The 23,088-nt window shown below is 36.3% G+C and overlaps 2 protein-coding genes across 4 annotated transcripts; both read right to left on the bottom strand.

The window, feature by feature from the left end:
• Window positions 1–3,057: 3,057 nt before the first annotated feature.
• On the bottom strand, window positions 3,058–15,735 carry LOC140858503 (uncharacterized). 3 transcript variants are annotated; one of them, XR_012142065.1, is made up of 9 exons: window positions 15,286–15,734; window positions 14,561–14,607; window positions 14,375–14,477; window positions 11,718–11,804; window positions 6,452–6,535; window positions 5,298–5,351; window positions 3,550–3,753; window positions 3,415–3,460; window positions 3,058–3,297 (listed from the first exon to the last, which is right to left on the bottom strand). XR_012142065.1 is itself a non-coding variant. In XM_073259283.1 (9 exons), exons 1-9 carry the CDS (start codon window positions 15,601–15,603, stop codon window positions 3,224–3,226), a joined length of 894 nt encoding a protein of 297 aa, XP_073115384.1. In that variant the 5' UTR covers window positions 15,604–15,723; the 3' UTR covers window positions 3,058–3,223. The 3 variants fall into 3 exon arrangements, 2 of the variants coding, with proteins under 2 accessions (XP_073115384.1, XP_073115385.1); XM_073259283.1 differs by having other exon boundaries at window positions 3,673–3,753; window positions 15,286–15,723; XM_073259284.1 differs by lacking the exon at window positions 3,058–3,297 and having other exon boundaries at window positions 3,414–3,460; window positions 15,286–15,735.
• A 4,469-nt stretch (window positions 15,736–20,204) lies between these two features.
• On the bottom strand, window positions 20,205–20,747 carry LOC140858686 (small polypeptide DEVIL 4-like). The gene has a single exon (XM_073259996.1). The coding sequence runs from the start codon at window positions 20,698–20,700 to the stop codon at window positions 20,485–20,487; it is 216 nt and encodes a 71-aa protein (XP_073116097.1). The 5' UTR covers window positions 20,701–20,747; the 3' UTR covers window positions 20,205–20,484.
• Window positions 20,748–23,088: the final 2,341 nt, after the last annotated feature.

The following is a 23,088-nucleotide window of genomic DNA, read 5'->3' as shown; positions in this document are numbered from 1 at the left end:
TTATCATATATGAAAAATAGAAGAGAGAGATGGTAAAAAATTGATGGATCTCATATTTATTTTCTGGAGAGAAAAAATATAACAAATATTATTAGGGATTGGTATTTAATAAATTCTCGAGTGGTAGTAATTCATACTTGACAAAAATATCTCTAATAGATCGTGGATATAGAATAAGACATTGATGACAATAAAAATATCGAAAAAGATAAATTCAGAAAATAGAGTATACATGTAGTTATTGAATTTGTTTTAATATCTTCCCAAATTTATTCAATAAAGAGATTTTATGAAAAAAATTAAAAATACAAATGGTATTATGCAAAGAGCTACGTAATTATAATCATTATATAAAACTCAATTAGAGATGACAGTACTATCTTGATATTAAAATTATATTATATTGATACGTATATTTATAAATCTAGTAATAATATTGTATAAGATTATCTCCAATCAAACATTGTAATCTCTTTCAATATTATTTTTCAAAATAATTTTGTATTAAGTAATCTTCTCCGATTATTTTTTCAAATAAATGATTCTCAAAGATCATTAGATTATCTCATAATTTAATATACCCCAATCAAACGGATCCATAGTATTAGTGTGGAAAGACCCCTACGGAGAATTCCTTTTGCTTTTTCATCAACTAGTTACTAGTTTCTTTTTTTCCCTCAGAGCAAATGCTCAGTCGAATCTGAGACCTTAGATCACACTTCTTCTTGTACATCCACATTGCCAGGATGCCTGGCTGCATGCTGAAATCAAAACTCCACTTACCTGCAGGTTAAACAGCATACAAGCAATCCAAAAAATCACCATGTTTCCGGCTTCTACGCCAGCGAAGCAAAAACATTTCACGGCAGTATGTTGTCTAACTCAGCGGCTAAGATGCTGCCATTTGCTATGAACATTCGCCCATGTTCTGTTTGTGATGCTGGGCTGAGAAGAGTACGGGAAGGCGTTTCCCTGGTTGTCGGCTTGTTGCAGCCCAGCTTTCTCTGGGTATTGGTTGACTCTCACACAGTTTATTCCAGATTTCAAGGATTTGGTCGCGTTAAAGTGGAGTGTCGTCCGACACTGCCAAGTGGTCGGAGTTGGTAAGGTCTTTAGTGCTAATACGACATATCTAAATTAGATCCTCCGGTCCTAGGATAACAGCTAAAACAAAAAGGGTCCAGACCTCTCCCACAGAAGCCTGGGCCAACTCCTTCAGGTTCTTGTAAGCCTTGCCAAACTACTCTAAGGCCCTGTCAGCTTGAATTTGCATGTTCTGTCGTCTGGCCAAATCGGCATTTGGGATGTTTTGATTTCCCACCAAACTGCACAAGCTTTCCTATGACTGTCCCGAGTGTTGCATTTATGTAACATGTCAACCACCCTCACAAAAGGAGATGATGATGAATGAATAAATGAATGCATGGCATGCAGCATGCTTTTTTTTTTTTTGCATGAATATAGATAATCATACCAAATAAGAGTGAGTATATCCAATAAAATCAGAAAATAAAATATTTTAAAATAAATAAAACACTCAATGCATCACTATAGTACATCGATGGAGTGCCGACGACGAAGGATGCGACCCATTCCGCCGTGCTACTTGCCTCTCAGTAGATATGCCTAAACTACCACCAAGATGCTCCCCATTAGGATTCTCTAAGTATCTAACTGAGGAGGCATGACAATGAGTTGAGTCTACCCAGCTCCAAATCAATCCTATCATCACAGTCGAGTCTTCCTCAATGATCAGTTGATCCGCTCTCAGGATCTGCTGTGCATAGACGATGTCTGTTTAGGCCACCCTCAACTCAGCAGCAGACATTGAGGAATCGAAAAAGCAACTACCTCCTGCCGCAACAAGACTGCATTTGAGGCCTGAATGATAAATCCCATACTGTCGGTACCACCAATGACATTGCCGTCAAAGCTAATTATGAGAAAACTCAGGGGTGAAGACTCTCAAGTAATAAAGACTCATCGAAGCACTTAAAGAATAGAAAGAGAGTCCCAAATATCCAAGCTGTCAATATCTCTTCATTGAAGGGGGAGGGAACTAGTAATCTTAGCCACATAAAGCCCTCTCCAACACAAATCTGACAAGCTACGAGTTGTCAAAAATTTGGCTACTCCTAGCTAGCCAGATCCAATAAATAATATAAACTACTCTGATACCTCATAACTTGGAGGAATCCATACGAGAGCTCAACTACAAAGTCCGAAAGAAGACCTGGGTCGGTGCTTGCTCACGAGTAAACATCGGAGAAGCACCAAAGAGATGCCAGACTTGCAAAGCCCTCGAGCATCAGAATAACACGTGTAACCATCTTGACCACATCCTCACATTAGAGGCACGGCAAGGGTATATCCATCCCCCAATCCCTCAACACCCCTCTAGGTGGCAAACAATCCCACACCATCTTCTAGAGAAAAAAAAACTGACCCATGGATGCACCCTAAGTTTTCAAATCCATGCAGCATCTATCTTTTGCTTGGCTCCTCTTGATAAAGTTTTCATCCACCTAAAAAAAAAAAAAATTGTTGTAGAAAGTATACATATTTTCTCCAACTACATGGATGGAAATGACTCATGTTGATAACATGAAATGGAAAGAGGGCAACCTCATGCAAAGTGATCATAGTTTAATTCAAGGGTAAAGGTGAGATAAAAAATGCAGAAGTTTTGTCATTTGAAAACATCTTTTTCCACCATCCCTCTCCGTCCTCTGTCCTCTCAACCAAACGCTAATCATGTTATTACATGTAATAAAAGCTAACATTTCCTGAAGTAATGTACAACCAGATAGAAATGAGGATCATCCCTACCAAAGATCACCTATAATTAAAGGTTGGATGGGGAGCCAAGACCTTGCTACATAACTGCCTAGTTTCAGAAGGCTTAATGTCTTTATCGAAGCAATAAGCAGTTTGGCATCAAATATGCATAAATTTAGATTCCTTGCCGTTGGTGTTTGATGATCATGTACATAATAGATCTCTGCTTTAAAAGGATTCTATGACAAACAAGAAAAAAGAAAAATAAAATAAAATAAGTGGAAAGGAAATCAATGTGCAGACTCTGCTAAAGCCTCGCTGAAATTTGGCACCATAAAGTAGTAAACTGACAATTAACAGAGAGTCCACAGAATAAGCAAAAACTGAAGAATAAAATGAAAACAAAAATAGTGGCATGGTTCTGTACAAGCTGTTATAGAGAACTCTACATCTGTGAGCTTGGTTGTGAAGTTGTCTCAGAAATAAGACGGACTTCATAAAGATCATTCTCTCCTTTTCCTGCATCCAAACAATATAACATCAATCAGGGAACAAATTAGGAAAATTTGCGAGTCTGCCTTAGATTTAAGTAATGTATGGAGAAGATTTGCAAAGAGCAAAACATGAGAAATTCACCAATTTCTGAAGTGATTCCTGGACCAAAAAATGATTGGAATTTTGCCTGAAATACACCATCAAAATGTATATCAGTTGGTACACAGTTACATTACATTAGTAAATTGCTTAAAGTTAGTTGAACTTGAAATCTACTTGAAATAGAATGACCAATCTTTCAGGTCAGTGGTTTGTGCAGTAACATTAGGAGTTTTCTTGTTTCTCAAAGCTTTGGTAGAACTGAAGTTTCAGTGAGTGATCAAAGAAAACACTTTCCACCTGTCTCTGTTCAAAATCAGACAACTGCAAAGCTTTGGCTTCAAATACAAGGACTAGACAGTATTTTCCGTCATCAGTTACCTGAAAAAAAAGAAAACATTGGTAAGCCACTGCAGGAGTATGACTGCCAATTTAAAACATTATAAGCAACAGAAGATAGCTACCCTAACTACGTTCTTATCACAGATATTCTTGCAAAGTTGCGATAAAATTAAAAAACAGATTTTATAAATATCAGAATATGATCAACCAGAGAAATTGGAACCAAGAAAATACATAAGTATAAGTTTGAACCATTGCTCCAAGTAGTGGTGCCCGTGAGCATGCCTGTCCGCAGCCAGCACAGCATGTGACATGTTGTGCTTTTACTAAAATTTTAAAAAATGAAAAAAAAAAATTAATAGGTGATTTAATACCAAGGTTTCAAGTGCTCCATCATGCCACAATTAAAATAATTAAAAGTTATTTAATAACTTTTCAATAATTAAAAATATCTAATAATAGAATTAATAGGTTTTTTCTCTGCTGAACACTGCATGACTGCCATGATTGGCCCAAAAAGGTACATGCCGGCCAAAACAGATTGGTAGAGACCAGAACCTGAAGCCTGGTTTAAGATCCTCAAACTTGAAAGTTTGGTTTGAGCACAACAGCGTCCCTAAAATTGTGACAGTCTCTAAGAATCAAGAACAGGAGATTAAAATCTAAAAAAAATATAGGAATATGATGGTATATTAGAAAGTAATGTTTGATTTCCTGGCAAAATCATCACCTTTGAAGCAGCCTTAATACTGCATCTGATCTACTTATTAAAGTTGATGGACTAAATATGCTTAAAACTGATGCAGTTGTTCTGTTGAAATTTCATTAGATGCCAGGTTATTAAATTTTATAGGTTAAAAACCTTGCTTAAAATCTAGCACTAACCAATGCTGTTAGTTTTGGATGCACCCTCAAATTTTAAAAGATTCTTGAGTTATCCATGATTATATCTTTGGTCAATTCCCATGTAAACAGATTAGCTATTAGAACTACACAAATTCATGAATTTTATGAATTATTAACTAATTTTAAATGACTTCTTCATGTGAGATACTTGAGTTAAAGATTAGTGATCTTATATGATGCCATTATTCTTTGAATAATTGCAATAATTTGTCCACTTTGCTTCTCTTGCAAGTCTCTGCATGAATTAAAAAACTAACATGCTTTTAATCTTCAACATTGAATTGTCTCAAATCATTTCAATTTTGAATTTTCTTCAGTTTTTCTCCTAAAGTTTCAACGAGAACTACAAGGCTTTCAGCAAAATAATTTAAATAGTTACCAGCACTATTGCCATGCTCCCTCCCCATTGTCATAATGAAATTAGTTGGAAAACTTCTGACATGCCCTCATCGTATACCCAACAAGCTTTATGTGTATACATATGTACATACGTACATATATAAGGTTTCTCATGAAATAAACATTGATGATTATAATTGTGAAATATTATGATCAGATGTGTACAAGTAAATTTCCTAGAATAAGCAGTCCATTTTTTAAGATGATTAAATTTTAAAAGAAACCATAACTCAAAATTCTATAATTATTTTTGTTCTAAAGAGATAGAAAGAACATACTTCTTCACGAATCATTTGTAAGGTAGGTGCATTACGCCGCGGGATCCCACCACCCTAATAGTCAAATGGAGACATTGTATTACCAAGATATGCAAATAAAACACAGCCAGCAATATCAATATATCACTGCATGCGGTTAAAGGAAATCTTCTTGCTTTTTTTTTTCTTGATAGTAAGGGAGGCTAGGAAAGAGCCACCCAAAGCAAAAAGAGATCAATCATATATAAATTTCTAGTTCTTATCAGTTAGTTGTGACTTGTGTGCTAGAAAAATTCATTTTTGTCAATCCTCCATTTAGCTAGTACAATTTTGCATAGCAATTAAACCAAGATAACCATAATGTATTTACCATATATGATGTTGCTATTAGTTGCCAAGAATAAATGACTAAGCATCTCATTTGAGGCAAAAAAACAAATCAAGATCTTGATGTAAGATAGCCTCTTCCACTTCATCTAGAAAGAAAGGTGAGTCAATCTGAACTGTCCAATGAAGAAATAAGAGGAAAGCAAGATGCAAATGGCCCACAGAGCATATGCATTGCTATAAATAATTGCATTTGGATCCTATAATTAATGTCAGCTTCATGCCTGGTAAGGAAGACAAAGTGTATATTATAAAAAGCAAATCAACAGGACTCAAAACAATAACATGATTTATGAAATTTAACAACATCATTATTCTCGAAAGTAATACATAGTGAACTCGGTAGAAGTTTACACTTTTTACAGCCCCTTTTTGCAGTATGAATAGAGTAAAACAATAGCATGACTTTTTGACCTTTGGGAAAAGCATGCTCCTCCTATCTTTCAAACACAAAAGAAGGTAAAACATATGACAGCTTTAATAACTGGACCAGATTAAATGAAAAATTGAATGAGGTAATTATTATGTTTTGGTATATAACATATCATGGAAATATAGAATTAAAACAAATTCCTTTTTCTATAGTTCATAATCAAGTAAAATATGCTTTGTTTGTTATATTTATGATGATAATAGTCAATTCAGCCACCATTTTATTTTTTTATACTAATCATGCATCAGCACCATGTCAATTCCAATGGGCAGGAAAATTATACATAGTGTCTTTGCAATTGAAAGTTTACAATCCAAATTAAATAAAAAGCATCAAAATCAGTTGTGGAAGCTACCTGGCCATATTGGAAGATTCGTTTTAGGGCCTCATCCAAATGTTGCTCATCACCATAGCGATATCGTGTAACATCATTCCTTACCTAGAAAGTTCTTGGGTCAACTTGAATAAAGATTTCAATAACAAGAATATAATTCAGGGAAGAAAAAGTTATGTCATGTATAATTTTCCAGGCTATATTTTATTAAAAAAAAAAAATCCAAGAACAAACTATACAAGTTGACTATTCTTTTTGTGGGCCAAGTGTAACTCAAAACTGTTGTTGACATATTCTAACACTATTCTCTTACTCATGCTTTTTATTCTTTTTTTTTGTGGGCCAAGTACTATTCTTTTTTTTTTTTTATTCAAATAGTATGTGAGAAAGTAATCAGCGATAGTGTTAGATCTCTTGTTCATTGTGATGGCAAAGGTAATGATTGGGGCATAGGATTAATAAAATAGATTCGACAATGGTAGATTTTGTGATGGCCGCCTTAAAGCGGTGCCCTCACATAGAAAGGGGTAAGTACGCAAGGCCACACAACTTCCTTTCCTTTGCGAAAAGTACAAGAGGAACCAGCACCTCCTCTCTTGTGTGATGAAGAAAAAAGAAAGAAAGAAAGAAACCGCAATGTTTTGGGGGCACGCTCTGTGGGGAAAACAGAGCATCACCCTGTTTCTCCCACCAGCACCAAACCAGCCACCTCCTACTCTCTTTTCTTCTTCTTCCCTTGTTCTTCTTATTCTTATTTTTCTTCTTTCTCTTTTTGTCCCTTCATGCCTATCACCGTCATCTCTTGCCTTCTCCCTCCTCAACTCCTTTGAATTTAATTCCTTAGTTCTTACTTCTGACCTTGAATAGGTTAAGGTAATAGATGGCATAGTTTTTGAAATCTTAGAAGATGGGATAGGAATATTATGAAAGAATTTAAGTTAATCTTGGGGCAAACAGATTCTGCCCTATGGTAATCTGGGATTTTAACTACCTAATGGCTAGGTATTTCGATCTGAAAATTTAATTGGAGGTTGTCAACTTTTTGCTCAATCAATCTGCAAAATTTTGGAATTTTTAGATGTTATTAGTTAAGGTAAACAAAACATGGAATGGGACTGATGTGCAGGAAAGGGCAATTAGCTAGAAACTGAGATTTTAGATTTTTTAAGGAATTTTATAGGTTATCATAAAGCAATAGTATGACATTGATTTCAAATACATACGTGTTTTGGGATTGTTAGGTTCGGCAGAGCCAAGTAAAGTAGAGGATAACCTATTTGTGGGTGTTGCAAGGTAAATAACATTTACATTTTTATATTAATCAATCAGACTTAAATGGAAATTATCTCATCTTTTTGAATGATATAAATTGTTGTGATTAATGCAGCTTTAATTATGCATGAATTCGTATAAATATGAATAATTGATCTTGGACTTGAATTCTGTGGATCGAATTGGGTAATGATACCTGCTATAATTAGATGAGGCATGTAAGATTTTAGAATATTGCCTGACTGATTGTATGTTTCAAAATGGTATCACAAAAGATAAAAGGAAAAGAAATGTTTAAATTATATATATATATATATATACACCACTTGACTTTTAGTCCTACTATGTATGAGTCCGGACTTGATTATGTAAAGATCGGAGGTGCTCATGGTGATACCTAGCCACCGGGATATAATGTGGCAACCCTGCCACGGGGGTGATTGTGGTGATCCCTACCATGGGGGATATCGTGGTAACAATAATATTCAAGACTAAACATGACCTCCGCAAATGGCTGGCAAGGCCATTCCTACTATCAAATTCACCAAACAATTCTACAATGTTACAACTTATGAGACAACTATTTGAGACTTTCACAATATTGCTTTTTCACTTCAACAATGCTTGGATTTTCAGTAAAAATGACAAAGAAACACCAAACACTTGAAGAACAATGTTCAAGGTCCTACATTACAATGGATGGTGTTATCAATCTTGGGAAATGCTGTTTCATAACTAACAATGGACAATAAACACTAGATAATATATCCTTAGTTGGCTTCCCAGGATTCCAATTCAAAGTGGTGATCAAAATCTGCTTGAGCAGCTTATGCAAAAAGAACCTTAGTTTTTCTTCCTACATCAGCTCAAAGACAAAAGAAAACTATTGAAAAGGAAAGAATTTAACTAATATCATATTTCTTAATTAAACTAAATGGCTAATAGTATGTTTTTAGATCAGAAAATAGACAATTATAATTTGATTCCTTAGTGGAACTAAATGTTTTACTACTGAATAATTACTCACATAAGTGGTTTGCGGTCATTCGCCGAACCATCCCGAATTGGATGATTCAGGCCGTGCCAAACCGTACCGGTGGGATACCAATCTGGTTCCGGTGTGCAAAATAGCATAGCGGCCATCTCGGAGGGAGGGAGAATAAAAGAGGAAGAGAGAGAGGGGGAAGGGAGAGAAGGAGAGGGAAAGGAAAAGAGAGCCTCCTGCGGCCGACTTCACCATTTACCGACTTCAACCAAAATTATAAAAAAAAAATACGATGAAGTCGACAATTGCGTTGCCGACTTCGCCCGATAAATAACAAAAAAAATTATAAAATAGAGACGAACCCCTGTTTCAAACTAGAGGAAAGCAGAGGCCCTTCTTCAGCCTCAGCTCCTTCGGCGTTGGCTCTCCAGCCATCAAAGAACTCGTGGCAGAGTCGCCATCCATCTAGAGGCCTCCAGTAATCCAATAAGGTCTCTCCTCTCTCTTTTTTGCTCCCTCCACTCATATCAAGCTTGGCAAAAGCTCGAATGGCCTCTGACAGTCGTCGGAGGCCCTCTCTTCCTCTCCCTCTCCTTCTCTCACCCTCTCTCTCTCTCTTCCTCTCTTTCTTTTCCCTCTCCCCTTCTCTACCCTATTGGTTCAGCCCGGCACAGATTGGTACCAACCCGTACTAAATCATACCAACGGCCGGCTAACATCAGATCTAGTTCCGATTCCCGTACAGCAGTCCTTGTTTTGCACATGTAGAGAAGCATGAAATATAACAAGTAAAGAAGGATAATCAATATCCGAGAGCCCAATTAATGACAGCAAATATAAGGCTAACGACGGAAGGTAGAGCAAGTGCAAGAAAACTTGTTATCATTAAACTATGTTACCTGATTTTTCATTTTCAAGCTATCTGAAAGTGTCGATACTTTTAAACACTTGAACATGGCATGTTGGATACTTCACTTTGAAGTGTCCTATTGATGTTAGCAAGAAGTGTCCAATACTTCATACTTTTCTTGGAATGTCATAGAAGCAACTCTTAGTTTTAAGTATTGGACACCCTTAAGTAAAGTGTCATGAAGGTTTTGTGGGCACTTTAAGCAAATTATCCTCATGTTTTTAATTATAAAATCAATTTTCTGAAACTTTAAGCCAAATGTGTTTATATTTTAAATATCAATCATGATTAATTATGAACTTAACTATCTCATATATCTTACATAACCTTAAATAAGTCTGCCATATAAATTAAACAACTTGCAAACTCATAGCTATTTAAATTAAAACCAAAATGCATGTGTTTATGCATGTAATGTATAAAATATACTATATATTTTATATATATTCTGTCTACCCATGCCTAGATTTTTGGAGGCTGCAATGACCAACACTCAAGAATACATGGAACCACACCAGGTTTCTAGGTAAAACTTCTATTCAAAGAAATACTAACAAATCCAAAAAAAGTTGGTAGAAAACTAAATAGTACAAAACAAAAAAACTGATGATTAATTTCAACTTCTCATTTTGTCTACATATCTCTATCTCCATATTAAAAGGGAAAGGCCTTTATAGCTGGCCTCTTTTTGTTCCAGCATATATAACATACATCTGTTCCATACACCAAAAGGGGCCTTGGGTGTGAAATGGAACAGTCCCCCATTTGCCACATCAGACAAATAACAAGCAGCATAGCATGGCATTACTCTTCCATTTTTCCTGACTGTAGCTACCATGCACATTTTGTTATTATTTTTTAGAGTCCCAATGAGAGAAGGTAAGGTTTTGGCTTTTTCCCCATATCTAAAAAACACCCACCTTAGTTAAATTTTAGCCCAAGAAATAGGAGGTGCACGATTCATGGGAATATATTTATCAAGGTGCATAATAAAAATCTCTAAACGGACAGGATTAAAGCCATCTGCACATCTCCTATGCGCAATAGATGTGTTGAAATTCCATCCAGTATATGATTCTCTCACTTGTGTTGGACATGCCGTACACGTGTCAAACTTCCATCTAGTATATGCTTGTCTCACTTATGTTGCATGTGCCATATGCTACATGTTTCTCTCACTTGCACTGCATGTGCCAAATATGCAGTAGAAATAATCATTGCAGAAACCTTTTTATGACATGTCCAGTTCACATTAGATGTCAGATTTTGACTCTGATGTCTGCATTCGCCAAAATAATGAGAAACAAAGGGAGCTAGCAAGGTCTGCCAATTGTCCTGAACCGGGATGGTTCCACTACCCGATTCAGTCACAGGTCAAAGCCGGTCCGAACCATATGGTTCTGCTTGATTCTGGAATTGAACATGGATCATATGATATATAACCCTCTCCCCTCATTCTCGAACTCCTGATCCTCATTGCATGACTCCTCTCTTATGATTCCCTTGCTAGGGTTAGGGTTCCATTGCTGCCATGACAACAATGATGACGACGACAATGACAAGCACCTCTCCTTCTTATCTTTTACCATGCCATTGCCATGGCCACCAACAATGACAATGATTCATAGACTCGCAAATCAGAGGTCGAATGTATGCTTGTCTCCCTCAGTTCCTCCCCCCCCTCTCTCCCTCTCCTCCTCCCACTTCCCCCTCTCCCTCCACCACCCCCTGGTCCCGATACACCTCGAGTTGATACAATATGTACCAATGTCATACCAAACCAATAGCTGGCCAGTATAACCCTCAATACTGGTTCAGCAAATCTTAGGAACATCATATAGATGGTGAATTGTTTTCACACTAGAAGCCTTCATATAACTTTTCAACTCTGGGAAGTGAAATATGCTTCTTAATGTTTCAGCTCTAATACAGCTATGCTATATTCAGTTCCTATTTAGGAAAAGTAACATATATAATTGCTTCCCAAAAACAATTATGCCATATTGAACAGTTTAACTAGAAACCTATTAAAAAGAATATTTACAATGACAATCAGTTCCAAAAAAAAAAAGAAAAAGAAAAAGGAAAAAAGAGAGGGGGTGCTTAGCTTTAGAACTCACCTGTTTAAGAATAGGAGTTGCACATGTTTCCCTTAAAACTTCTGCATCAGAGTAGGTTATGCATGGCACTGGTTTTAGTTCTGCATACTGCACATAGCATATGTGAAGGGAAATTAAAATAACAAGACAAATTCCACTTTTACAAACAGCAACTGTCAACAATCTTGAGAAAATTATGGACAATAATATTAATTTATTTTATATTTTTGCAATTTTCCACTAAGGTTCTTGATACAATGATTGTCCTGTTCATTTTCAAACTAGTTGATATTTAATATCAAGCTCAAACTAAAACGGCATGAATGATGGGGAAAACCCTTCAGCAAAAACAATTGTTGCAAAATACGTACAAGGACAATCTAATGAAGATTTCTGCATAGAATCATTTTGAGCTAAGAAAAAATTGCAGCAAGACACATTCAACGCCATATTGCTCACTTAAAGCAGCCAAAACAAAGCACGCAAAAATATATATATATATATATAGCACTAGCTATCTATATGACATCTTCATTAAATGTCACCATACATATCCAGAACTATATTTTGTCTTGCATCATTTGGGCATGATAAAGTGAGACAAAATATTGGTGCACACAGACAAACATAAAGAGATGTCTATGGTCATAAAGGGAGCCACTCAGAGAGGAATGCTGCTTTGACCCGCTCTATTATGATCAGTCCTCCTCAAGTACTCTTATATCTGCCCTTTAGTCAGTCTTTCAGTTTCTTCTTCACAAAGATGTTCCTGTCCCCGATATATCATTAAATAAAAAACCCATATTTAATGCTACTCTGTGGTGTCATTACAAATGCAGTCTTCCATCTACACGAGGAAGCAGTTTGCCATCAAACATTAATGAAGCTTAGCTCGAGCCTCCAGCACCATTAAAACTAATTTTTCCATTTAAGTTCACAACCATGTCTTACAGTTATCTAACAGCATCAGCTGGGCATTACAACCAGCAAGCTTATTGTCCATAATTTTTTACAAACACTTTTACCATCAAAATATCATGACTTTGGATGCTTGTCTATCCAAAGTATCAGGTTACTCATTCATGACTGACAATCATCATACTCATCTAATCACCCATTACCAAGTGGTAGAGCCAAGTAGAAGATGAACCAGATAATGCAATGAGGACAAGGATCTAAAGGATATCCAAGGCTCCAGGTGAATTGTATGTATAACATCAGCACTGGAAATCAGTCCCTCATCTGAAACTTATTTATGGAGATTTCTCAAAGAACATGACATCAGTACATACTCCAAGTGGTGATAACAATAATGACAAGACATCATTTAGTAACACAAGGATCCAGTTTAACAAGGCTATGAGCCAAAAAAAAAAAAAAAGCGAATGTCATAAGTGAGAACATAAATTACTTAAAGATGAATTTAACATCTAAAGCAGGTTATGGCATTCACTGCAAGAGTATTAACTGGAAACATTTATGGTTTTTCATTCTTAGTAATAATCACGATCAAATGCATGTTTTCCTGAAAGAGCTAAAATCTTATGACTTGAATTCATCAATAAAGTACATAATCATAAAAGCTTCCTGAACAACCTTAGTATAGTCAAGGAGACAAATAAGGCTGCATATTCTCCATAGGGTAAAACTCCATGTTATCATACAAGAATACAGTAATTTCAAATCCCAGATTTACTGATCCTTAAGCATATCCACAGCTAGATTTCTTTGAAAATAATAAAGTAGTTCACCCTCTTTGAAAATAATCATAACCCAGAAATCTAGAATGGGTAACAAGCATATTTATAACATCAGATTAACCACACCTCTGCCAACTACAAATTGAAATTAGATAGCTTCAAGCCTTCAATGAAAATTCTAACTAGGGTTGTCAAACTTTATGCTGTAGCTGTTAAAAATAGTTATATTAGGAGCTCATTTTGTTGCACACATATTACAGAACTTTAGTATCATGTCCATATATCTATTTATTAACTGTTAAACTTGCACATGGATGGTATGGATAAAGTTCATAAATGAATCCAGATTGCAACCTTTGGTGTCTCATCATGATCATGATGTCTGTCTTTTTTTTGTAGTTGTTGGCATTATACCCTCACAAGATAGCATTTGCTTTACATTAACTTTCACAGTATCAAATCCCAAGATCATCCTCCCATGACCATTTTAAAAGCCTCAAAATGCAGTGTGAGAACTGGCCAACATGGAAGTCCCTGTTATTTGTATTTGAACCACTAAAAGGTCCCTTCATTTTTGTAATTTCATTGGCAAGATTCAATGAAACACCACTGGAAACAAGAAACTTTTGAGCCAGCTACATGAAAATCAATAGGAATTATACTGCACCAGAAAAATAATTTCTTTCCACCTCAACAATTTCATTTCCCTAGACAGTGATCAAAAAACCAGCAATCCTATAATCAGACATGATTGTGATTTGTTTAAAACCAAATACTAGATTTTTGAAAATATTTTCCTTGTTATTCATTGAACATTGTAAAAAGGCACATAGCTTTCAATTCATTTCATCCTCACATGGTCTTTAATAGTATACCTTTTACCATATATGTACATAATAGAAAAAGGTTTCTCAGATCAATAAGCTGTGAAAGTTCTTGTGGTCATAAAATACCAAGCTCATGCAAGTAAGGAATTACCTTCAAAGCCATGCCAATAATTCCAAGAGGAAATCCGTATGTTAGCATTAAAGCAGACCACTCGGATCCAGGGAGAAAACTGAAATATGCTCCAAAACCATATCTGAAAAATAAGATATGATTGAGTTATGAAAATCAGAATGACGTGCAGATCATCTAAGTTTTTCATCATGCAAATCTAGTTACGAGAGAAGTGTGCCTCCAACTGCTACACCAATGACACCAAATGAGACCTGCAACACAAGCATAAAGTTTCCTGTAAGAACAGACTGGGTAAACCCACCAAAGATACACAGGAATTTGAAAAAATTTAATGTGATGTAAAAGGAACTATGAGTTTCAACCAAGATAAAGCATTCAGGGTGATAACAATCGACATTGCATCTTCTTCTACATCTTTACCTAGAAGCAGCTTAACTCCTAAAATTGCCAAATACTAATTATGTTCGGTTTAGAAGAGAACAGAAATTAAAACAAAATAATGAATGATTTTCGACAAAAAAAATGTGGCACGTAAATGTAAGAAAATGATCTTCACCATACATAACTCGATAAGAACTAGGATTAGGGTGGATTCCTTCAGTATTAGTCTTGCTAATAGGATTTGAGTCTAGTTTTAGGAGAATTCCACTTTCCCTTATTCTTACAGGACAAGCATAGGTAAGTTGTACTACCTTATCAGCAATCCAAGCAAGCTATCAGTTGAAGCATATTTAAAGATTCGAACTTCAAAGATCCAATGCCCTCAAAATGATAGAAAAGCCACTCTTCTTCTAAGGGTACAGGGTATGGAACTAAATCCACAAATTATTATGGATGGATTGCAAAGTTATATTGGATTCTGAAAGATCGAAAGAAGTAAAAGCAAAATATTACAGTATAGTGGTTTAGGGAGAGGAAGGGAAAGAGACCTTGGCTAGGGAGAACTCATTGTCAGGAACGATGGTCTTGCCGGAGGAGGAGGAGGAGACGGTGGTGGCGGAGGAAGCTTGCGTGGATTCCGCAGCGTGGGCCAAAAATAGGAGCCGATGCGGCCGTGGGGAGATTGATGGAGATGGGAACGGCGGCGAGAGGAGGAGACGCTCGGCAGTCCGCTGCCCGTTAAAGGAGACGAGTCGCCTCCGGAGCCCCGACCGGAACCCGTGCCACGAGCAGAGGCTTACTTCGCCGGTGCGGCCGAAGCCCAGCCCAGGAGGCCACGACGCGGCGGCGGCTTCAACGATCGTCATGCTCGCCGTGTCTCTTCTTATCGTCCCTCGCTCTGTCCCTCTTCGCGCTTCCTTCTCTTTTCTTCCTCTGTTTCGGGATTACCACAATATCGCTTCTGGAGAAAAATTAGCGGACGTCGTTGGAAGATCAGAGTAGCGGTGGATGGGTGGAACTGAATAGCTGATGCGGAAGTGGGAACCGCTGCCACACCAATTGCCAGTTGCGTTGGACGTTTCCAAGGAGGCCAAGCAGCCACGCCTCGCCAACTCGACCGTTTGTCGCCGCAAATGTTACATTCTTATATTTGAACAGCAAGAAATACAGAAAAATGAACAATGTAAATTTCAAAATTATGATTCATTTTATTTTTTTTAAATTTGTAATATTTAATCTTTTGAACTATTAAAGGTCTGTTTGGATGCGCTCATTTTGTGCTTGATTGCTAGAAAAGAAAAGAAACGAGAAAAGAGTGAGGCAGAAGTTGTAAAATTGAAATTTTTGCAAGGAGGAGAATGTAAAGAGGATCCTAAATAAATATTTTTTTTATATTAAATCTTTGAGTTCAAATTGTTATTATTCTTAAAAGGATATGATCGTAGTAGCACATAATATGTAGGATATTCAAATAATATTTTTACTCAAATTAAAATTTTAAATCTCGTAGGATAGAGATGTTCCGATTTTTTCATGGAATGGAACCGCTGTCCCATCCCAGCTCGATAGCAATTTCGATCATGCAATCCAGTAGATATCTTTTATTTTTCTTTCCTAATTTTTTTCTTTCTTTTTTTTCTTCTATCTTCCTTCCTTCTTTTCTTTTTTTTTCTTTATTTATCTCTTTCTTTCTTTCTTTTTTCTTCTTCCTTCTTTCCTGTTTCTTTTCTTTTCCTTTGTTTCATTTTTTTCTTCTTTTTTCCTTTTACTTTTTTTCTTTTCTTTATCTTTCTTTTCTTCCTTTTCTCTCTTTTCTTCTCTCTCTATGTAGATGAGTTTCGAAGTTCCGACCCTATTCTGATCTCATTTTCTCATAGAAACAAAATGAGACGGCCGAAATACCCCCTATCTCGCTAGAACGTAAAACCTTGACTCAAATGAATAACAATACATAAACACATAATAATATACTCTATTACCTTTGTAATTGAATCGTTATATAGACCTGTAAGCAATTAGGAGCAGTTTTAGTATAATGGATATCATCATGGTAGCACTTAATATGTTGGATATCCATACAATACTTTTGTTCAAATGAATAATAATACATAAATACATAAAAGTATACTCTATTACACTTGTAATTAAATTATTATATGGATCTGCAAACAATTAGGAACAATTCTAGCATAACAAAGAATTCAATCCAATCTGTGTGATTTAACCTTGAATTAGATATAGAGTCCATATTTCAAATCTAAGCCTTCTTGTCTGCCAATATTTTGAGCAGTGGGTTGACAGCATCATGTGTGGCACAGCTGCATATGAATATTAGATGAATAAATCAGTATTGCCTATGCATATTTGAAGAAAAGAAGAAGAAAATCACAAAGAAACAAGCTTCAATTATTCAGCATAGCTAGTTTAGATGTAACTAACTTTTCAGAATGAGATGACCAGCATGTTAAAATGTTAGTAGACAGTTCAATGTGACGGTTTAATATTGTAAGTAAGACCGAACAAGATAAAGTCTAATTGATAGAAATGCCAAACTGTAATAATAATTGTTTCTCTGATAAGTAACTATGAGAAAGATGCATGGTAATGCTCTCATCCTGCCTTCAACTCTCATTCACAAATCTTAGTATTTTCCTCCTAGAAAACCCAACCATGGTCCCAATCGTAGAGCAACAAGATGCCAAAAGGGCATGCAAATGTCCCCCTACAACAAGATCACATAAGAAGTCAGGGTCCATAGAAAATAATATCTGCATGATGTGATTATAATGGTACTAACTTCTCAGGTGAGAAAAATTTTCGCTATCTTGGCCCTGGGGTATATATAGAGATCTAGTACTTTCTCCTTACCTACTTCCTTCCAACACCATGACAAACTAGGCCTTATCTTTAATAAGAATAAACATCTCATATATGTGAATTCACCAAAAACCAAAGAAAGAAAGAAAGGAACACCTGTGAAGCATTTGGGATTCAATAGAATAGTTGAAGCCTTTTCTTAAGCTTGGTGAGAATTCAGTTAGAGAGTGAGAAATGGGCTCAATGAGAAGTTTTCCAATGTTGCTGAGCAACTGCGCTCCAGGAACTACCATGTGTAAATTCTAATAGGTGATTCATATATATAATATATCAATCTCTTTCTACATATAGATTTATAGTTGATTTTATTGGTTTTAAATTTTAAAATAATAAAAATCCTGCATGAGACGTAAATGGCTTTATGATCAACAAACTTATGTTGATCGGAGATCTATTTAATTAGACTACGATTCTATTACACCAGATCATGCAACAAGACCATGTAAAACCGAAATGATTTGCTTGAATAATTTTGAAGTATTATCTTTTCTTACTCCTGCTTAGACTTATAGATTTCAATAAACTGAATTTGATAGCAGAGTTCTTTGTCTCCGTTTACATGTCCATCCAAAGTCTAAAGCGTGGATTTTTTTCTACTCTATAAAAACTGCTCCAATTGAATGATTGAAAGGATGACATCATAATTTTTTGTTGGATTGTTGACTGGACTTTTCCTACACATTAAAATTGTTAGTCATAATATGGCTTATGACTAAAACAGTAGACAAGAGCAAAGGATTGCAGGACCATCAGATTCATGTGTCCATCCAAATGGCTGCAAAGAACAATCTTATCTAACATCAATACAATGCTTACTGTTGATAGAAATAATGATTTCTTGAGCAAGTTCTCAAATAAAATGTCTCATAAAAACAAACTCTAAAGTCACGCCGACGAGGTCTGAGCATGATCCCAGCATGAGGAGAAAGTGAAAGCCGAAGCAAAGAGACTTCAAGTTGGAATCAGGTGTAAGAAGTAGTGAAATTAATTGCAGGGAAGCATGATTTCATAATTTATACTTTCTTGACTGGCTTCTAATAAATCATGTTACTTAAAATACTAAAACATTTTCGAGCTGCAGTGAAGCATGGCTTACTAGCTAGCTTACACCTTAGTTATATCCTGAGTAAGCAATTACAGGTTTCATAGTTTATTGCTGCAAGCAACAACACAATGGAACCTGGTTTTAATATCCTTGTCTTTTATACGCCGAAAAGAACTCAGAAAAAGCTTCAACTCCATTAAAGGACTCCAAACACAACCCATTTGGACAAGTATCATATTTACATGTATCAAAGCACCATATTCCTCAAACTAATAAAATTGATGTAAGCTGATAAGAAGTTAAACATCTTGGCAAGGAGGCAAACATCACAAAATCATGGTTTAAGCTTGCACAAGCAAAAGCGAGAGTAATCGAATAGGACAAAATAAGAAACAATTCAACAACCAAGCAAACAAGCAATGTCTTATTGTCAAATATAATGAAGAAATGCCTAGAGTTCACACCTTACTCGGAAGCAATGACCTATGGTAGTCTAAGCAATATGATATCAGTATGCAGAGCACCTCGCTTCACATGCTTCAATATTCACCCTTTTATCTACATGTTTCAGTTCATTATTAACATAAGGGACAATGAAAAGCACCATGAGTAAGTTATTAACATATAGTATGGGAACCCTTATTTTTTCCTAAAGATCAAATAGAATAATGCTTTTTATGGTTGTGAGTTTAGTGGATCGTGTATGCATGCACAATATCACTTAATCAAACAAAAAATGTACTCACCACAACACGACATATCTTCACAATAAGAATAACGTTTGTTATGATTGTAGCTGTAGCTTATCCTAGCAATGACTAATTAAAACATAGCTGAAACTTTTAATGATGGTGTTTAAGTGATAAACTTTTTGCCAGTAATCCACCACTTAAACTTTTCGTGATGACTTATAAGATTTGTGGTAGTAATTTTGGCAGCCCCTATACCTTGTTTCATTGCAATGTGCAACCTATCACTTCAAGGATAGAGTGTCAAGTGTCTAAACAAATCATAAGATTAGACCTCTATGTACCGTGAAAAAAATCTTGATTGTTCATCCTTAATCAAAGTATAAGATATATCACCTTGATCTAATAATGAACTACAAATCTGCATTATTCATATAAATGAAAAATATCAATATTTTGTGCAACGATAGTTGTTTGTAAAACATTCCTTTCAGTCAGATACATCTCATATAGGGAATCATTGGCATTCATAATTGGTAATGTGGATTCTACTTGCCAAATGATAGTCTCTTAGTATCCAATATTTGAAAAAAAAAAAAAGAAAAGAAAAAAAGAAAAAGAAAGAGAAGGCTAGTGACTAGTCTCTCCCGATGTCACTGACTATTTTATCCCACACCACTCCATTACTAGCTTAATGCGGTAGCCCTCCAAGACTGATGCAATACAGATGATGGGGTTCCCCAGAACATACATCCGACTGCCAACTTCCATGCTGGATGGGTATAAGTGTAGAATGAAAGGAAAATATAGCAAGACAGGCGCGGGCGCAGAGAGAGATAGAGAGTCCAATGCTACATACTTGAATATAAGAGCAGAATAAATCCATTTCAGAATCCATTTTAATGTACAAGGTATTTGATGCCAAAAATATCAAATTGATCCATCTTCGCCTGCCTGAAGGCAAAGGAAAAAAAAAAAAAAGGCCGTCTAAAGGACCGATCTGGAGTCGAGTTCCCCAAAAAGCAAAAAAAAAAAAAAAAAAACTAAAGAAAAAAAAAAAAAAAACCTAGTCTTCTAATCGATATATGTACAACAAAAAGACTAATTAACCAAAATTCCTCTGCTCTTCCCTAGAATCAGTCATGCCAGCAGAGGAGCATCACCACACATCGGCGGATGATATAAAGCCTGGCCTTCTGCTCTCTAAGAGCTCTTCCAAGCCCACCACCACCTCCTCTTTGCGACACCTTCCTTTGGCTGCCCAGCTTCATTCTTTCTGCACTTGATGAGGTGATGGAATAACCTCTCTTACTTCTATTTCTAACTGCCTTTGTTGGACGAAGGATAAGCATGGCGTTTTATAGCAAGTGGGAGTGGAGAGGCGTGGGAGATGGAGCAAGATTCGTCCAACACCCCATGGCCTTGTCGAGCAAAGAGACAACCCGGCAAGCACCAACGAGCGTGCGCTGCTGCTCTCACCGTACCCTCCCACTCGGGAGTTCGGACTCCCATCCCCACATGTCCCCCCCACCACCAACCTTCACGAAATTTGATGACTGCCCGGGAGACAAAACTCTAAAACCCCGTAATACAAGTCCTATACTTTATGATCCTTTCACTCACTTTGATTAGCTTTTAAACCAGACACCATCCCCCTGATATTATTTTCTTCCATATCTTCAGAACACATACCATAACATAAACTTAGACAAACCAATTAATTATTTTTTTTGGAGCAATGCTCGTCACTTCCATTGGGCCATCATTACTAACAAGCATTTTACGTGTTATAGGTTGCATTCAGATCCCACTAGTAGTGATCTACACTGCTTGCGCCTCCTCAATTAGGTTGGCCAATCAGGAGCCAGCAAGTACTGACCACTAAGCAACCACATGCATGCATGGAGATGGGAGATGAACAGCTAAGAACGTGCCAACAATAAGCCTTTCACTCGCAACCAATAGTGGTTAGCTGTTTAGATTGTTTATACTCCAGTCCTCGTGATTCCTGCTCAAGTACAGCCGTTTAGATTCCATTCATAAGCCTTTGTTTATCAACTCCCAAACAAAGAGAGCTTATAGCTCCAAGCAATGCTAGCTGGCAGATTTTTGAGCTCTTAAACCAATGACTTGATCAAATATCAAATCATAACCCAGCTGTCTTACTCGTAACTCCCCCTCTAAGTAAAGACAACAACTTCTAACTCCGATTATTTGAACGAATAACTTACTATAATAACCACCTTGAATTAGATGCTGTCCACGAGCGTTTGTAGGATCTCTTTGGAAAACTTGTCGGGCTATTTCTATTATTCAATGTTCTTGCACGAAAATTCGCTGACAAAACTGTGCTACTGTTTTGTTTATGGTGTGCGTGGGTGTGCGTCTTATCGCATACCTTTTTTATGGTGTTAGTGCTTTCGTTCATGAACATCATTAGTGGATGGATAAAAAGCATCTGCCCGCCTATGCCGTAAATTAAGGGCACATTTGGAATTGGAATTGGAACCAGGATTGGTTGGAGTGAAAATCTAAATGGCCATATCCCTACCTATTTGGTTTTTATTCGAAATTTGAATCCTAAGAAAGAGTAGAGATTGGTTTGGAAAGATTGGAGTATATTCCTATTTTTTCTTGGAACGGAATAAAGATGGATCTTCCTCTAAACAAATGGTTGGAATAGGAGTCACTTATTTCCATTTCCATTCCAAAGTCTAACTCCCCAAAAATACATGCCCTAAAAATATTTCCGCAGCTAAGAAAGAGAATATGATGAGATGTTGGAAACAGATGATGTTTTGACCCATTGTTCTTGCCTGTAGAAAAGTTGGCAGCCTATTAAGTAGCACTTATCCTCTTGTTTGTTATCAGATTTGTCTGATCATTAGATTTCACTATAGGTCCAAATTCATTGTCTAGAAATAAGTAGGTTTAGAATGAGATGCTCTCTTGGAGCTAGGGGAGTACCAATGTACAAAGCTTTTGCGACATTAGGATGGTCGATCTGCATTTACTTTTGTTTGCAACCCTGTAGCTTTGTTGCATTACACATTGACAAGGAGTGCACTGGTCTATGGGGTATCAGATGCAACCAAGACATATTAGAAAATTTTAATTAGAGGAGGATGATTTCATGCTGCCGAGATCTGGAATATGTGATGGGCGGACCCAGAAGGGTTGCAACCTGGAGAGCACCATGCTAATAAGAAATTTAAGATGTGTTAGATGTTTTTAACATTCAAAATTATATCAAATAAATTTATTCGAGAATCATGTTGAATAACATCAACTTTTCAAAAATAGTTTTAATGTGAGATATATTAGCTAGGTACTATTTTTTAAGAGTGATATTATACCTTTCTCATACTCATGGTCGATCAGAAACACTTCCAAGATACAATTATTTCTTGCTTGCTGTCTAAGTGCCTTCTGATATGAAGGTTGATCCAGTAGGGTGAGATCACGCTATAATATCACGAGACACCAATTCTACAAATTGAGAGGTCCAAGGCCAGAGACAGCCGGAGATTCATTCTAAGAGGACAGTGGCTCAACCTGAACCTTAGAAAAAGGCTATGGTTTGGCTAATAAGGTGTAAATGGTGGCATGCCTACTATTGATAAGGTATGATGGCTGACCTCATTCTTCAATGCTCAAATCTATTCTATTTAAACGCTGTTTCAAAGGGCAAAGGAGAAGAAGGAAGAAGTGGCTATGGTGTTACCATCTTTTGATATTAG

Source organism: Elaeis guineensis, chromosome 6 (assembly GCF_000442705.2).
Source record: "Elaeis guineensis isolate ETL-2024a chromosome 6, EG11, whole genome shotgun sequence".
In the NCBI taxonomy this organism is placed as follows: domain Eukaryota; kingdom Viridiplantae; phylum Streptophyta; class Magnoliopsida; order Arecales; family Arecaceae; genus Elaeis; species Elaeis guineensis.
Note: the sequence above shows the minus strand (reverse complement) of the source record. Positions and strands in the feature narration are given on the sequence as shown.

Excerpts from the sequence above, each read along its gene's own strand:
- LOC140858686 (XM_073259996.1), bottom strand. The coding sequence starts at position 20,700 with ATGCTTATCCTTCGTCCAACAAAGGCAGTTAGAAATAGAAGTAAGAGA.
- LOC140858503 (XM_073259283.1), bottom strand. The coding sequence starts at position 15,603 with ATGACGATCGTTGAAGCCGCCGCCGCGTCGTGGCCTCCTGGGCTGGGC. Across the intron at positions 14,608-15,285 it reads ATGAGTTCTCCCTAGCCAAG|GTCTCATTTGGTGTCATTGG; the intron begins GTCTCTTTCCCT and ends CTTGTGTTGCAG. Across the intron at positions 3,754-5,297 it reads TACAAATGATTCGTGAAGAA|GTAACTGATGACGGAAAATA; the intron begins GTATGTTCTTTC and ends CTTTTTTTTCAG.